Source organism: Python bivittatus, unplaced genomic scaffold, assembly GCF_059951505.1.
Source record: "Python bivittatus isolate LINGU-HERP-01145 unplaced genomic scaffold, Pbiv_v1 ctg000080_np1212, whole genome shotgun sequence".
Classification (NCBI taxonomy): domain Eukaryota; kingdom Metazoa; phylum Chordata; class Lepidosauria; order Squamata; family Pythonidae; genus Python; species Python bivittatus.
Window position 1 is genome coordinate 87,342,465 of NW_028277035.1, and position 16,237 is coordinate 87,358,701.

Here is a 16,237-nt window from a genome sequence, read left to right on the forward strand (position 1 = left end):
TTCCCTAGCCGGGTAACGAAACCTTTGCAAGACAGCAACCAAGCTCAGAGAACCCCCAGGACTCCACAGTTCAACCCTGAGCATCACATATTCACTTCTATCGATGTATGGTCCTTATTTGGATATCACAGGACTTCAGAGAGCCTCTCTTCCATGCTCTGTGTGTTGCCAGGACATTACATTTCCCTACCAGAAAAATATGTTTGGTTATCAGCAGAAAAATGAGAATTCTTCTACAGACAGCTGAACAGAAAGTTGGCAACTTTCAAATGTATGGACTTCAACTCCCTGGCTGGCATCTGAAAGTTGCCAAGGTTGAGAAACACTGAAAGTGTCTGGCTGTTTTGCAATGCCTGCTGTTCCCAGTAAACTACATTACAACTTTCTATGGTCTTCCCCCCCCCCCTTAATTATACTAAGAAACAGAGTCATCCTTGATATACTGATGGAATGGAGGATTTTGGAATAAAGATCCAAAATGATGCATGCCCCAGAACTGACCTTAACTAGTTGCTAAGATCAAAGTGGACCTTGTTAACCTTCTTTCCCTTTGAAATTGACAAGGTTTGTCAGTTAAACTGGGGAAGTGCGAAAAGCGAAAGTGGAGCGCAGGATCATCCCAGGGGCAGGAACAGCTGCCGTCACTCTCAAGAGATAAAAAACCAACTAGCTCATATTTCCCTTGGCAACAACCAGCGCCCACCCTTTGGACACTGGTACCCACCTTTTTAATGTGTGTTTTACTGTGTAACCTATGACCTTCTCAGAACATCCATTCTGTTGTGGAGAGTAAGATATGGTTACTTTATGTTCAATGCCCTCCTGTTCCATAAACCTCCTAAAATCTGCATTACAATATTCTCCACCTCCATCAGTACATAATGTTAAAGGTGCCTTACCAGATCAGTTCTTAATTGCAGCTACATAGCACTTAAACCTTTCAAGGGTCTCATCCTTGTTTAAGTATATATACATAACTATATTTGCTCTTAAATTCAGTGAAGGTAAGTAAACAACTGTTCTTGCCTGCAGATAATGGCATAGGACCCACTAGGTCTGAACAAACCTCTTTCAAAAAGTCCTTAACTTGTACATTGGATTGTCCTGAATAACCAGGAGCCATTCCCTTTGCTTTTATACAGATTTCGCACCTTTCTTTTGCTTTATCACATTTAACAGCATTAATTCCACTTTGTCAATAATTTTTCGATACTTTGCATATTCCTATGAGCTAACTTCACATGCCATGAATAAAGACAAGTTTTATGATCACAGATATCTTGCTTAGTTTGACATATAGGCCTCCCCTCATTTGTTATATTATCATTAACATCAGTGATATAATGAAATCCATCTTTTTCATCAACTTTAAGCACCAGACCAGTTCTATCATTAATAATTTTTCCTGTATTAGATTTAAGTATTACAGTGTAACCATTCTTCACAATCCTTTTAGTACCAAGTAAATTTGAGGCTTCAGGAACAAAAGCAACATTTGTTAATGTAAGGTTTACTATCTCACCTGTAGAAGCAAAAACTCTTAAAGGTAAATGTTCCAATTCCAAGAACATTTAGCCTTTGGTGATTTGCTTGCAATATCTCTGGTCTATGTTCTGTATCAAGTTCACTGAAACTTTCTCTAAACCGGCAAATATGGATAAAACTACCACTATCAAGGAGAAAATGCCTTCTATCATTTACACCTTGATAATCAGATATTTGAAACATTTGATTATCATTGCAAGCAGTTATACCATTATTAAACCTTTGATTATATCTCTTATTTGGTCTACCATTTAATGGTTTAAAGTCTCTGTGGCTATTAAAATGTCCTTGTTTACTAAAAGACATTCTGTAGGAACATTTACTCCTCTGCACTTTTGACCTTCTACCCCTTTAAATTTACAATATTTAGCAATATGCCCTATCTTCAAGCACACATAACATCTCCTTTCCTTAAGATCAGGTCTTGTTCATAATACTGACATTTTTCCAGGTATGTTATCCATTACCCTTTTAAGGCCAAAGTCTCTCAAATAAGCAATTGTATAATCTAAATCCACTTTTGCAATAGACTCAAGCATTGATTTGCAAAGGATTGTGGTAGACTAAGTAATATACAGGTGTGAAAGACTGCAGACTGAAGCTCTGAAACAAGCTTTAACATTTCATCTAAGTGCTTACCAATACTAGTCCCTTCTTTCATCCTCATACTATACAATCTTTCTTTCAAAAATATTACATTCTTATTTGATCTAATGAAATATTTTCCCTTAAGAGGATTATATAAACCTTTAGCTGTTCTATATTTAGTTACTAATGGACTTTCACGATCTTCTATACAGGCATATAATATCATTAAGACTTTTGCTTCTTTCATTTCATACTCCTTTTGCTCTAATTGGCTTTCAGGCATATCTTTATCTATGATGTCTAAACAGTCTTGTACTTGAAGGGAAACTCTTAACCTTGGATCCCACATTTGAAAATTCTTCCTATTTAACTTTGGAATTAAAAATACACTGTTATTACTTACACCCTGTTGGAAACCTTGAGTAGATGTAATAGCTCCATCTGTTAAAGTGCCTAAGGTTACAGACATTTTAAAATTACTCTATGCAAACTCCTCTGCTAAATTCTCCTTTAATTTAAAATATTTACTATCAATAATTCACTTATATAAATCACCTTATCTCTTTAAAAATTTCTTACCATTAAAAAGAAAAAAAAAGGCTCTTTGCTGTCTGGATCAAAAGGAAAAACACCAAACTTAATAATAACTTTCTTGTCTTCTCTTAAAAAAGTTTATCAGCTTCTCCAGCCCAACCATCCTCTACTACCAGTTTGTTGGGTAATGAGATTAAGAGAAGACAAGGTATATAAATTATCAACCTTTATACAGTATCTATTTAAAATATACAAAAGGTAAACTTAAACATAAAATATATCCTCAACAATACAAAAGTGATAACAAAGAATATAAATAATATATTACAAATATACCAGACAGCAGGGAATAAGCAGTGAGCCTAAAAAGGTAAAATCAGGACAGCAGCAGAACAAGTAAGAGGAAAGACACTTCTCTTATACAGAGTTTGCCACCTGATTCTAATAGTTCACAGCCAAAAACAATCTCTTATTAATTCTATAGTTAATAGTGTTAAAGGTGTAGATCTTGCAAATGCAACTCCAACACTTTGAAGTTTCATTACAGCATTTCTACAAAGTCATGCATATTGTTATTCTCCCCCTGCCCCCGCTTTAAAAATAATCTTAAACTGGGAACTCAAATGGGAAGACAACAATATGCTCCAGCTGCAAAGCAACTTGAAGAGAGACCCACATTCCAGAACATTTCTTCTGACTCTCTTTTCTTTCAGAAGAGACTATGAAATACCTTAAGCCTGGTTACCTAAAGAGGCATCTCTCCCTATCTTATCCTATGCCCATGATTTAAAATCTTCAGGGAAGACTCAGTTGCTTATACCATCAAAGTTTGAATTTTCAGGATTCATAATATCTATCTGAATGATGTATACAGTCTACATTCCCCTAAGTTCTCAGAAGGAGAGAAACACTGATTTAATGTTATGTCATGTCTCTGTGCATGAAGTTTTTTATAAGGAGAGCAGGACTCACAGAAAAACCTTGTACACAGGGGTATGACATAATGTAAACTTTATATTTCTCTCTTTCTGAATACTTAAGGGAAGGTGGACTGCATCCAGTGTTTCTCAACCTTGGCAACTTTAAGATGTGTGGACTTCAACTCCCAGCATAGCTGGCTGGGGAATTCTGGGAGTTGAAGTCCACACATCTTAAAGTTGCCAAGGTTGAGAAACACTGGATGCAATCCACCTTCCCTTAATACAAAACAAAAAGAAAAACAAAACATGATATAATAACTCACTTACGTACTTACAGGATTCATTTTCTATAGAAATGGCTGGCTGGGGAATTCTGGGAGTTGAAGTCCACACATCTTAAAGTTGCCAAGGTGAGAAACACTGGTATATGCTATTCAGATAGATTCTATGTATTCCTTCTTGCAACACTGCAGAGCACAAGGACCTGAATAGCTGCTAACGCTAACACATCGTGTGCATTGTATATGGTCATCTAAATTGCAAGGGTTTGTGTGTTCAGTTCCCAGGAGAGGACTTGAACCCCATAGAGGAAGATCTGCCTACGCTATGTCTGACAGTTCCTAATAAGGGTGAAACCAGTCACTTACTGCCTCCTGATCACACAGGAGAACTGGATTCGTAATAGAGCATCTTGGTGGCTCTATTAGCACCCTGGCTATGGAATATGGTCCACAGGAGAATAACACTATTACCCTCCTTGTAAGGAGAAGCCCTCTGTAAGGGAGGGAAGCAAGAAGGAGTCATCCAGCTGCAACCAACGCCAAAGGGTGGAAGGGAAAAGAAGGGGGAAGGGCAGAAGAACACGTGCAAGCAATTCAGGGTATATCCATGGCTTCTAGAACACACAGCCAGGAAAGGCAGATCCAAGAAATAGGGCCACAGACACCAGACCAGATCCCTCCCTCCATCTTCTATGGCAGGCACACAAAACTGGGTGAGAATGTTTGGAATGCTGCTTGTGTATACTTGGGAGCACAGCTCAGGCAAAAGAGGCCTTGCTGACGTTTAGAGTCACTGCTGATGGTCAATATTTGCAGGATGAGTACCTGCAAGCCCTTTGACAGGAGCAGAATAGAATGGAGGAGGGGCTTGATTGATTCCTGCAGTCAGGTTGCCAGAATTCTGGTTGTTTATTCTGTAATGGGAAGCTGGGTTTTTTAGGTGATCTACAGCAGCAACTGTTTGCTGAGCATCTGCCTCATTTCTGACCGGGTCATTGTGCTCCCTCAATAGGATTGACTAGGAGAGAATCCCTAAACAAATCTAGAGTTGTTTTGGATTACAATGTTCTCTCCCAACTTTATAGCTGACAAGTTTTAGGTGGTTTCATAACACATTAACTCTGCTTGTAATGCAGTTAAGTGTGCTATTGGCTGCCTCTGAATAACTTTGAGGAAAGCAAGGATTAATAGTAGCACTGATGGGGTCTGAATTTGATAGTGGACCTGAGTATATGGAAGTTATACCTGCATATGAGAGTGGGTGCATCTGTGATAGGAACTGTGTTCAGTGTTCTTGTCAAGAATGACATATTTCTTCCCAATGACATTCTTGTCAAGAATGACATATTTCTTCCCAATGACATGCCCATACAATTTCTAAAGATAGTTATGTGCCTTATCACTTCCTCGTAACCCCATTGCTTGTTTTTGTAGTCTTTTAGCTTTAAATATAACTATACTATTTTAATGCTTTCATTGTATCCTTGAAGATAAGAATGGTTGTATGATTTGTGATTTCCTTGACCCTATAGCAGAGATGAGAGAGACAAGTTGTGGTCAGTCTGATAAGGGGCCAGGGCTGGGCCAACTGACAGGACATGCAAGATCTATATGCCTGTAATATTATTATCCTGATAGGGTAAGGGGAAGAAAGATGGGGTTAAGATAAGTTTAAGAGGGATAATGAGTAATAATTAATGTATAGCTGGAAGGATGTCCATCTTTGGTTGAAGTCACAGTGACCTGATGTTTGTACGAAGTTAACCGGTTTCTTTGTTTAAACTGTCACGTAGATCCTGTGAAGAAAACGTATATAAGCTATGTAAAATCTGTAATCGGGACTCCCTCCTTTTGCTGGGAGTCTCCAACTTATTTAGAGCTCTGAAATAAAGTGGATAAAAAGTCTGATTTTCGTCTTGGTGTTTTGTTCACCTCGCACCAAGTCCCGAACCTGGTAATTAGGGTCGATTGGCTGGACCCAACACACTCTATTGCAAGGAAGTTGCCTTACTTTTTCTATAGAAAGTGAATCCCGTAAGTAAGTGGGTTATTATACCATGTTTTGTTTTTCTTTTTGTTTTTTTTTCTTGCAGAGTGAAGACTATGATTCATCTGACTGACATCCTCATTTGTGGAGGGGCGGCATGTCAGAATCCTCACAAGATTTAATAGTAGATTTTAGTGTTGGCTAGTTTGGTATTTGCTTTTTACATGCTGCAGTTCTGCCATTGTAAAAGGTGGGCGGGGGACGGGGGGGATGGATGGAACACCGTTAGAGGCAGATGGCTCCTTATCACAGGCGCTGGAATGCTCAAGGCCGTACCAGCGGGAGAATCAGGAGACTAAGGAGGCAAGGGGGGTGAAGGAGGGAAAAAGTAAAAAAAAAAACTACTTTTGGCGCACACAGGCTTAGTCTTAGCAATGCTTTGGAACTGTACACTTGTTCTCAATAAATGAACTTTCTTTTGAATCAACATTGGTTGCAAGGAAAGTTACTGGACTTGGGAGCAGCAGGTGGCAGATTGTTACAGTAAGTAAGTTGGGGGAACTTGTGTAGAATTCTGTATTAAAACAAACAGAAATATATGTGATTCTGTAACTGGAATAATTATGGGTATAGCTATTTATATATCTTTAAATTGCATTGGAGTTCCAGGACAGAAGCTGCTATGTGGAATAGTGATGGGCAAGACTGGGCTGTGGATTTGACCCAGGAAATGTGTTAAGATCCAGCTTAATGCTTCTGTTGTTAACGCTTCTCCCAATATCTTAAGATTCCAGTTTTTGGCCCCTTGGTGATATCATCAAATAATTGCTATGCTCTCTGCCAACCTTGGCCAGCAAAAAAAGATTGTCCATGATTGGTGGGAGACATCTAGCCAGATTCTCTACAATAGCCAGATCATTTTTACTTAATACTGCAATATATGAGCAATCTTGATAGGTCAGACTAAAGGTCTATTTAGCTCAGCTTCTAGTTGTCCAACAAAGACTGGTGAAGGCAACCCTTTCCTATTATTTTTCTCCAAATTTCCTGCTTAGAAATACACTGGCTGTGACCACAGAGGTTCCATCTAACTATTCCTCCCCTCTAGCAGTCCAATTGGGTGTTTTACTTTTGTAATTCTCTGTGTTTTCTCACCAACTCTTTCATTTTTTCCTTATCATTCAAATTGGTTAAGTAGGAAGAGGCAGAATAATGCACAAAGATGAAATAATTGCCCAAAGGCTTCTGACTGGTACTACTAGCTTTTCATACCCTTAAGGCCCCAAGTGTTCTATCCTGCATTAGTATTGCTCAGTCCACACAGAGCTCACCATGCAATTTGGGTACTTGAATTCCCACTGAACTTCAAGTATGTCTGAGATCAAGAGATGAAAGCTGGATTCAATACTGTGGTAAGTCATGGTTAGTTTGATAAACCACAATAAATAGATTCACAAACACTCTAAACCAAAGCCAACCACATCAGGGTTTAGTACATGGAGAAAAAAGGATGGAGGAATTCCAAGTACAGTGAAGCTCTATGAGTTAAAGGGGCAAAATTCTTAGAGAGACATGTTTAATTCAAAGATTCATAGAGTATCTTCATGGGGACAATAATGAGACAGAAAAAGAAATCAAGTGGATTCTACTACTAAATAGTCTTACCCTGCCTTCCAGGCAGATTAAATAAAGTAATTGAACATTTACCTTTACATGTCTAAGAATTTTGCCCCTTGCAATTTATGGGGGTGTTTTGCCCTATAAATCACCTCAGCCAGAGGGCATACCAGTCAATTCGTTCACAGGCATTTGTTTTCATGTCTTTGCTTTTATTTTCATTTATAACACAGGAAAACTTACACAAGGGTTAATGCCTTGAGGAGACATTTGGAAAAAATTTTAAAAATACATGAATAAATAAATACTTTCCAACATCCTGTGTTTGGCAGTTGGTTTTTTGTTTTTATTTTTAACAAAGCAAATAATAAAATATTCTGTTCTGCCAAAGTACTGCAACCGGCGTGAATAAACGCTTCCATTTCTTGCTCTTCATCACGCCCTTGCCGGTGTCTTCCTCACCGATCTATCAGGAGAGGGGTTTCGATCTGACGGATCTCAGCTGTACGAACTTCAGCGGGACTTTCCACAATCTCTCTGCCTTTAACGTGGCAAGACGCTCTCGGCTGTTTGCTTTTTTCCTCGTCAACATAATCTTGCCCTCCCCACGCCCAGAGAGAACAAAAATAAATAAAACCCTCCGATGTTGAAAACTGCGGTGGCCGCCAGAGGCCTCTCGATTTCGGCTAGGAAAACCAAGAGGAAGTCGTTCCCTCTTCCTCTCTGCTGAGGAACATCCTGACTCGGCGACAGAGCGAGGCGCGTCGACGCCGCCGCGGTGGTCTGTTTCTCTTCGGCAGACGCTGGGCTTACTCGAGCTTCCTCTTTGTCCGACCGAAGTGGGGACTGAGCTCCTTCGCAAGCCCGGCTTGGCCGAACGCTGGGTGGTTCTCCGTGACTTAGGGACAGCCTTTGGGGAAGAAGAAAAAGGGAAATGCTTTTGGAGGATAATTAAACTGGAGAATTAACGCGGATAGGTGTGTGAAGGGACGAGAAAAGAGGATAGGGAGCTGTTTTCACCGAGTTACATGTGGAGGGCGCCCGTAGATGAATAGATATTTTATTCTGTTCTGATCAGAGACGAGTAGATCATCAGATCTGATGCAATTTTTTTGCTAAATCTGTGGGGGTCTCGGAGGGAGGACATTGCAGCAAAGGTATACATGGAGGGACACTTGTTCAAAATCTCTGAGATACTGGAAGCTGAGTGGAGAGAGGGAGGGCAGCGATTATGATTCAACTAATCTATATCGGGAGGAGGAGATATAAATCAGTTGCCATATTTTCTTGATAGAAGAGCACTTTCCTTTTATTCTCATGATTTTATGCATGAAAGCTTATCTTAGATGGATTATGTGAGGATTGTTACTCTGTCAAAATAACAGCAAGCTTTGTGACACCTTAAAGACTAATTTATTACAAATGGTTTTGTGGACTATAGTCCATCAGATGTCATTCCATCCAGGTATTTTATTTTATTATTATTATTTTGCATTGGGAAGTTGGAATCATAATTAGTCATGAACAAGATTTTTGCATGTACAGTAGAAGGTTCCAAGTGTAATTTCTCACCTTTCCATTTAAAAGGGGTCTCTGGTTACAAACTTTGCCTGCCAGTGTACTGTAACTTTTTTTTTTTTAATGCCTTTGAGTCAGTGATCAGACTGCCTGGACTGGTCCCTGAAGTTTTCTTGGCAAGATTTTCAGCTGTGGTTTGCCCTTGCCTCCTTCTTCTTCCTAGGGTTGAGACAGAGGGACTGGCCCAAGGTCACCCACCTGGCTTCGTTCCTAAAGCGGGACTAGAACTCACGGTCTCCTGGGGTGCCTTAATCACTACACCAAACTGGTTCTGTATGTTACTTACTATGTTGTGTCGCATGCAGGCTGAACTCTTGGTGAGTTCATGGACATGACCATCTTATTTTCTTGGCAGTAATACTGAAGTGATTTGCAGTCACCTTCTTCCAGCTGAGACAGGGAGACTGGCCCAAGGTGGGAGGGAGGGAGGGAGAGAGAGAAAGAGAGAGATCAGTCAGATGCATCTTATTAGTCTACTGTTGATCAAACTGTAGGAGGTAGTGCAGTTCATCCTGTGATACTGTCTTTTATTCTTGCTGAGTGCCACATTTCAGCCCCTTATAGCTCATTCTGTGTATGATGATTCTATATATCCTACCACAGCAAGCTTTTGGGGGAACTGTATCAATTTTCATGGAAATCCCAGCTGGTTGAAAATTGTGGATGATGGAGTATTCCAGTTTGTCCCAATGTAGCAGCTTCCAGGTGTTATAAGAGTAGAATTCCCAGCACTCCCAGCCATGAATTTAGCAAATCAGTGGAGAACAAGGTTAGAAAAGCATGGTCTTGTATGGACAGGGCAGATGACCCAGGCTTAAAGAGCATCTGTGGCCCAAAAACAATCTCACTACACAGGGAACTAACAGCAGAAGAGTCACTGTGAAGGGAGCACTTCAACCGACTTAAGTAGGGAAAAAATTGATGGCACTGAATCCACCCTCACATATTGCCTAGACCAGCATGGCTGGCTAGGGAATTCTGGGAGTTGAAGTCCACACATCTTAAAGTTGCCAAGGTTGAGAAACACTGGCCTAGACTATATTTTGCCTGGACTGTAACACGTAGCCAATTTTATTTTACAGTTGTTAGGGTACAAGCCTTTTGAAACACATCTGGTACAAAACCCCTCATTGATTTTTTAGGATAGGAGGAGGTGGAGGTGGTCAGTTAGTAAAGATTTCTGACTTTTGTTGTATAGCGATAACAATAAATGACTGTTCAGCTGCAATACATTCAGGATGAACATTCAAGTGATGGGACGTGCAAATTTAATCCAGAGTGGGGAATCTTGTTAAGTTACAACATGCAGAGTCTCCCATTATTGGCTGAGCTGGTTGGGGTTGCACAGGATTATAATTTAGCAAAACCCTTTTGCTCTTTATCTTTAAATTGACACTTTTTTTCAGATCTAAAGTTGTTATTTCAATTCCATTCCCCTGCATGATACCTGTTTCTTTACCAAAGGGTCCTGCCTATATCACTTTATTCTAATCAGTTGGGTAGAGGAAAGCTATCAGTAAAAATTGGGCTTGTTTTATTGTCATTGATCACTTTGATTTCACTCTTTCCATTTCCTACAAGAATGTCTTGGTTATGGTTGATCTAATAAAATGCAGTACTGTATTTAAAGTCAGAAGGCTGTAAATCACTCATCATAAGTTCATCTCTTAGTTAAATTATAAACTTGGAAGTTGCCATGTATCTGACTCTGGGTAATACTTAAATCGAGTCTGACCTGTTAGTATTTGGCTGGGAGACTTCCAGGGAATCCTAAGGCTATAGGCAAGCCTGGGGCAAACCCCAGGCAACCCCCCCCTTTTTTTTTTGTGCAGAAAGTGGCAATGGCAAATCACTTCTAACATCCCTGTTGTCATCAGGAATTGAATTTAGCTCATGAGTTTATTTTGTACTGTGTTTCAGATTCAGCTGGAGGGTGTGGAGGCAATAAAATTGACCCGCCTTACAGGTTAGCTTGAAAGAATCACTGCTAGGATGTAGCATATAGTCCTCCAAGTTCAGGAAGATACTTCCTAAATGCCATTTATTATTTGCTCTTTTTCCAGGTTTGTGGTATGTTCTCAGAATTATTTATTTTCTCTTCTATTCCAGCCACTGGACAGAAAATGGAAGACACTTCCAAGGAAAAAAGTCCAGAACAGGTACAGCTACACAGGGGAATGGGAGGAATACCCCAAAAGAATAATTCCCAGGTAGAAGCAGCTTCTAAAAACCAGAAGAGAACAGGAAAACAAAAAGCCAGACACTCTGGATCCAGAAGAATCAAGCCCATTGCGTCTCAAGGAAGCTCCAAGGAATGGTCAATTCGGCAAAGAAAGCGAATGTCCAAGAAACAGCATCCATGTCCTGACTGTGGGAAGATCTTCAACAGAACCTCTGCTCTCAGTGCCCATCAAAGAGTCCACACAGGCGAGAAGCCCTACAAGTGCACTGAGTGTGGGAAGAACTTCAGCAAGAGTTCACACCTCATTGCTCACCAGAGAATCCACACAGGAGAAAGACCCTACACTTGTTTGACTTGTGGGAAAAGCTTCAATCACTCTTCACACGTGATTATCCACCAGAGAACTCATACAGGGGAGAAACATTACAAGTGTTTAGAATGTGGGAAAAACTTCCGATACAGTTCTGATCTCATCAGGCACCAGATTGAACATGGAGGTGAAAAACCCTTCCGGTGTTCAGACTGTGGGAAATGTTTCAATCGGACCTCCAACCTCCTTATCCATCAGCGAATACACACAAAAGAGAAACCTTATAAGTGCCTTGAGTGTGGGAGAAACTTTAGTTACAGCTCCGTCCTTATCAGGCACCAAAGAGTACACACCTCTGAGAAGCCTTATAAATGCCCTGACTGTGGGGAAAGCTTCCATGTGAATGCGAGTCTCCTTACACACCAGAGGGTACATACGGGAGAGAAACACTATTCATGCTCAGAGTGTGGGAAAAGCTTCAGGTGGATATCACATTTAAATAGGCATCAGAAGATCCACACTGTAGAAAAACCTATATAAATTCCGAACACTGGGAAATCGTCTATGAGTTCCAATCTTAAGATACAGTATATTTTTGGATGCTATATTCTTCTTTGTTCCTCTAACCAAGCCATCATACATTGTTTGATCTAATTTTAGATTGTAAGCAACCTGTGTCAAGAGCATTCTTTTTTAAAGTAAGATAGCATAATTGCATTTCCCTTGGGACTTTTAGGATCCCTGCCCCACCTGACTTTTTTAACAAATATTATTTTAATTAAAAAGAAACTAATGGAAAGTTTATGTGTTGCAAAGCACCAGCCTCTAGTAACATTCTTATTTGACGGAATGCCTGTGGATCTTATACAGGCTGTGTGAGCTTCCTTAGAAAATAAATATGGTGAGAGGTTGCAACCCCGTGTTTTGTTTGGAAATGAGCTCAATCCCTCCCCCTCCCCTCTTGACAAAAATGCTAAATTGTGGTGTCCCATAAAATGTGTTGGGGGTTGAAATGTGGTCCTTCTGGAAAATGGGTATTCCATGAAGGGCCATATCTACCATGACAATTGCTTGGTGACCTTCTCAGGCAATCATCCTGGGAGTGCCCACAATATATTTTCATAATTTCCGATGGGCACGCTGGTTCTAATGGGTTGCATGCACTAGGCAATTTATCAACAATTCCTAGGGTGATTGATAGCTTACTGTATACAGAGATACATATTCATCATGCAATTTCCTTATCTGCGCTTTTCTGTTTGAGGACAAAATATAAATAAAGAGTAAGAAATAGTAAGCAAAAGAAATTAGAAGCGGGAGAGAAAAGAAAAGCTAACTAAACCTAATTTATATCAGCAATGTTCATTATACCTCTTCATACCTTCCTATCTTTGTAAGCCAACCTTGCTTCCACTGTATCCATACACCACTTCATGCATTTTCACTTGTTTTTTAACTCTTACTTTGCTGCAGCAGAAATAGGGAAGAGTTTTATTAACACGTTAAAGACTAAAAAAAAAAAATCAAGGAAATCTTTTGAAACTGCTGGAGTACAGTTTTCTAGGAAATTCAGTTTTATTTTATTTTTGTCTGAGGAGAAACTATAGAATTTTTTTATGTCACTACTGAGATTAATTAACTCATTATTGATATGAGGATGGTGTTATCCAGGATTGCACTTGCTTTCATACATTCTGTACTTATTCAGCATATATTAACTGAATTGTCCCTATCTTATTTCCCTGCTTTTTACATCCCTCTTGCCTTACTGATTAGAATTCTACCTCCTGTCTAGGTGTTTATGTCTGTGTATTTATAAGTATATATACATACATCTGCAATGGAGAATAGCACTGCATATATTTGATGAGGCAGATTCTAGTCTTTGAAAGCATATTAGCTAGCCTATCTTTGTTGATTTAATATCAACGATACCTCTCCTAAGTCCAGCAATTCGTTCAGAATGGCCCAGGATGCAGTTAGGAGATCTATCTGTCCTGATTTTCTTAATCTTTTTGGTTTTGTATTTTTACATGCATTTGCTCTCTTTTCTGAGCCTAAAATGTAATAATCAAAATAAGAATCTTGGGTGCCACCCCCTCTGCAGTTTTTCATCCAGACTGCAGTAGTACTTCTGGCAACGCGCCGGTCCATCAGATAAGAAAAGCAAAGGATTGCGGCAGCCATGGATTTCTCTCTCTTCCCGTGCAGAAGAGTTATCACCAATCAGAAAAGACAGGAGGTCCGTCCCAATTTTTCATTATTATTCTGAATATGGGATCTTAGCCTTCAGCCTTCTCCAGCTTGGCACTTTATAGATGGTTTGGATTAGGTCTTCAATAATCATCAGTAAGGACACTGGCTGAGGAATAATGGAAGTTGTGATCTAAGATATTTAGACTGCGCCTGACTGGGGAAGGGTTTTATCTACAGTACATATCTTGCCATTCACACTGAGATGTTCTGTGTGCAGTTGTCTGATTTTGCAACTTGTTTGCCAGGTCCTGAATTTGATCTTTTCTGATTGCTAAATCCAAATGTCAGTTAGCATACTAGTTCATTGCACTGTACCTAAGACCTAACTGTTAAGTCTTCAACAAAGGTGGGTCTTGAATTGGTTTTAAGTAAAACTAATCAGACTTTCCGTTTGTGATTGGCAACCCATTGTGTTGAAAAATACTGCAGAGGTTTGATACAAGGATAGGGAATCTGTGGCTCTCCGGATATTGGTGAACTTGAGCTCCCAAGCAGTTCCAGCAAGCATAGCTATTGGTCAAAAAACCCTAAAAATCACAGCTACACATCTCTCAGCAACTGTATAATATGCATGATCCCAGCCACCCAGGAACCTGAGACTAGCAGACACTGCTCAGGTACCTGTACGTTTTAACCTGCTCTCTCTCAAGTCCATGCCAGCTACATTTCATTAAGCGCTTAGAAAAAAACATGACTTTGGTCTTAGCATAATTAATACTGAACACTTCTTCAACAGCACAACACACATAGGAATCTGTCTACTACCCACTGTTGGAGCATAGAAGACAGGATCAGAGACTGCTTGAACCAACAAATTAATATAAAAATTAAACTGGAAAGGTAGCCCTGATTCATCTCTCTCTCCCTCCCTCCTTCCCTCCCCCTCTCTCTCCTTTTGAAAAGTTGAAGATGTTCAACAAATCCTCAGACAGATATTTTCATACAGGGCACAAATGAGTAAAAAAAGATGATCTATTGTGGAAACTTCCAATGTCCTCCATAATTTCCCCCTTGGAATACTGTAGAGTCAAAAGCTGTTTTGAAATCAACAAAAGCAGCAAAAAAATGTTCCTTGATATGAAGCATTATATTACTCAGCCAAATGGTACAAAATTAAACATTGATCAACTATAAATTGGGTCACCCACAAATTAACATCCCTGTTCACAAAAATGTTTTGATTAGGCAGCCAATCTCAGAACTTCCAACAGGAGTAGCCTGCATGAAGTTTGCAGATTCCATTAATGTATCTGATTGGCTGGTAATTTGAATGTTACCTTGCCTCCTTTTTAATATTTTTTATGTGATTAAGGTGCTGGCCTCGAAATCGGGAGACTCTGAGTTCTAGGCCTCTCTTAGGCATGAAAGCTGGCTGGGTGACTTTGGGCCAGTCACTCTCTCAGCCCAACCCACCTCAGAGGGTTGTTGTTGCGAGGAAATAGGAGGCAGGAGTATTAGTTATGTTTGCTGTCTTGAGTTATATATTAAAAAGATAAAAATATAATAATAATAATAATAATAATAATAATAATAATTGCAAAAGGCAGCTTTACTTGAAACAGCTTAAATCCTGTGACGATACCTCTAACACCACCAAACAACAACATCTGTCCATCCCAGGTCCTTGGGAAGGACTCGATGGGTGGATAAAAATGCCAAATCCAGTCTAAACATCTGGCTGACTGTGACCCACAATAATATAGGGATGATAAGCGCAAGGCACCAATCATCAAGAATCTTTATGATTGACCTGCAAGTGAGAAACAAATCCATAATTAAAGATGCCTTTCTCTGATATGCTGAGATTTTTGTTTTAGCGCCAGGGAGCATCCAAAAATAGCTCCTTCTGACCACAGTACATGGAAACTTCCTCATAATTCTACTTCCACATTTTAGCATCCTAGATAATACTTATATATAATATACATTAGATAAATTATACATTATGTATAATTATATTTTTATTTTAATATATTAATTAGTATAATAACATATTTATTATAATATAATTACAATTTTTAAATATATTGTATTTTTATATTATTTAGCATCCTAGATAGTACTTATATTCAAATGTGACATAATGCATATGTCTGAATGTTCAGCATAATTTTAGAGTAGTGATGGGGGGAATAATGTTTTGAATAGTATCCTGCCAGTAAATACGTAGCAATAAAGCTCCCTGCAGATAAAAAAGCAATCACTGTAACCTGGAGCTGGCGAAACAAGATGATTTTTGCATTCAGAAAAATAATGAAATTAGTTCCATGCAAACCTAGCCTTGAAGAAAAAGGCGTTGGTAAGTTAAAAACCTTATCGTGGGCGGCACCTAAAATAAGTGTTTTTCGGCGTAGAAGAAGCTCCTCTTCCATCTTGCCAGGAGAGGGCTCCGCTTACTGTTTCCTAGGAAGTATCTGGCCTTTTCCATTTCGCTCAGCT

At 39.4% G+C, this 16,237-nt stretch overlaps 1 protein-coding gene and 1 long non-coding RNA gene across 12 annotated transcripts; one reads left to right on the forward strand and one right to left on the reverse strand.

Moving 5' to 3' along the window:
* Positions 1-8,245: 8,245 nt before the first annotated feature.
* Positions 8,246-16,236, reverse strand: LOC148216774 (uncharacterized). 3 transcript variants are annotated; one of them, XR_015795029.1, is made up of 4 exons: positions 16,128-16,169; positions 12,924-13,009; positions 9,337-9,454; positions 8,246-8,382 (listed from the first exon to the last, which is right to left on the reverse strand). It is a non-coding gene; the product is annotated as an uncharacterized LOC148216774 (long non-coding RNA). The 3 variants fall into 3 exon arrangements; XR_015795030.1 differs by lacking the exon at positions 12,924-13,009 and having other exon boundaries at positions 16,128-16,236; XR_015795031.1 differs by lacking the exon at positions 12,924-13,009 and having other exon boundaries at positions 16,074-16,186.
* LOC103055474 (uncharacterized) lies at positions 8,275-12,880 on the forward strand. Of its 9 annotated transcripts, XM_088134570.1 has the most exons (4): positions 8,275-8,449; positions 9,214-9,367; positions 10,971-11,016; positions 11,160-12,879. In XM_088134570.1, the coding sequence occupies exons 2-4, from the start codon at positions 9,326-9,328 to the stop codon at positions 12,080-12,082; spliced, it is 1,011 nt and encodes a 336-aa protein (XP_087990696.1). In that variant the 5' UTR covers positions 8,275-8,449; positions 9,214-9,325; the 3' UTR covers positions 12,083-12,879. The 9 variants fall into 9 exon arrangements, with proteins under 9 accessions (XP_087990696.1, XP_087990701.1, XP_087990703.1 ...); XM_088134575.1 differs by lacking the exon at positions 9,214-9,367 and having other exon boundaries at positions 8,275-8,937; XM_088134577.1 differs by lacking the exon at positions 9,214-9,367.
* Position 16,237: the final 1 nt, after the last annotated feature.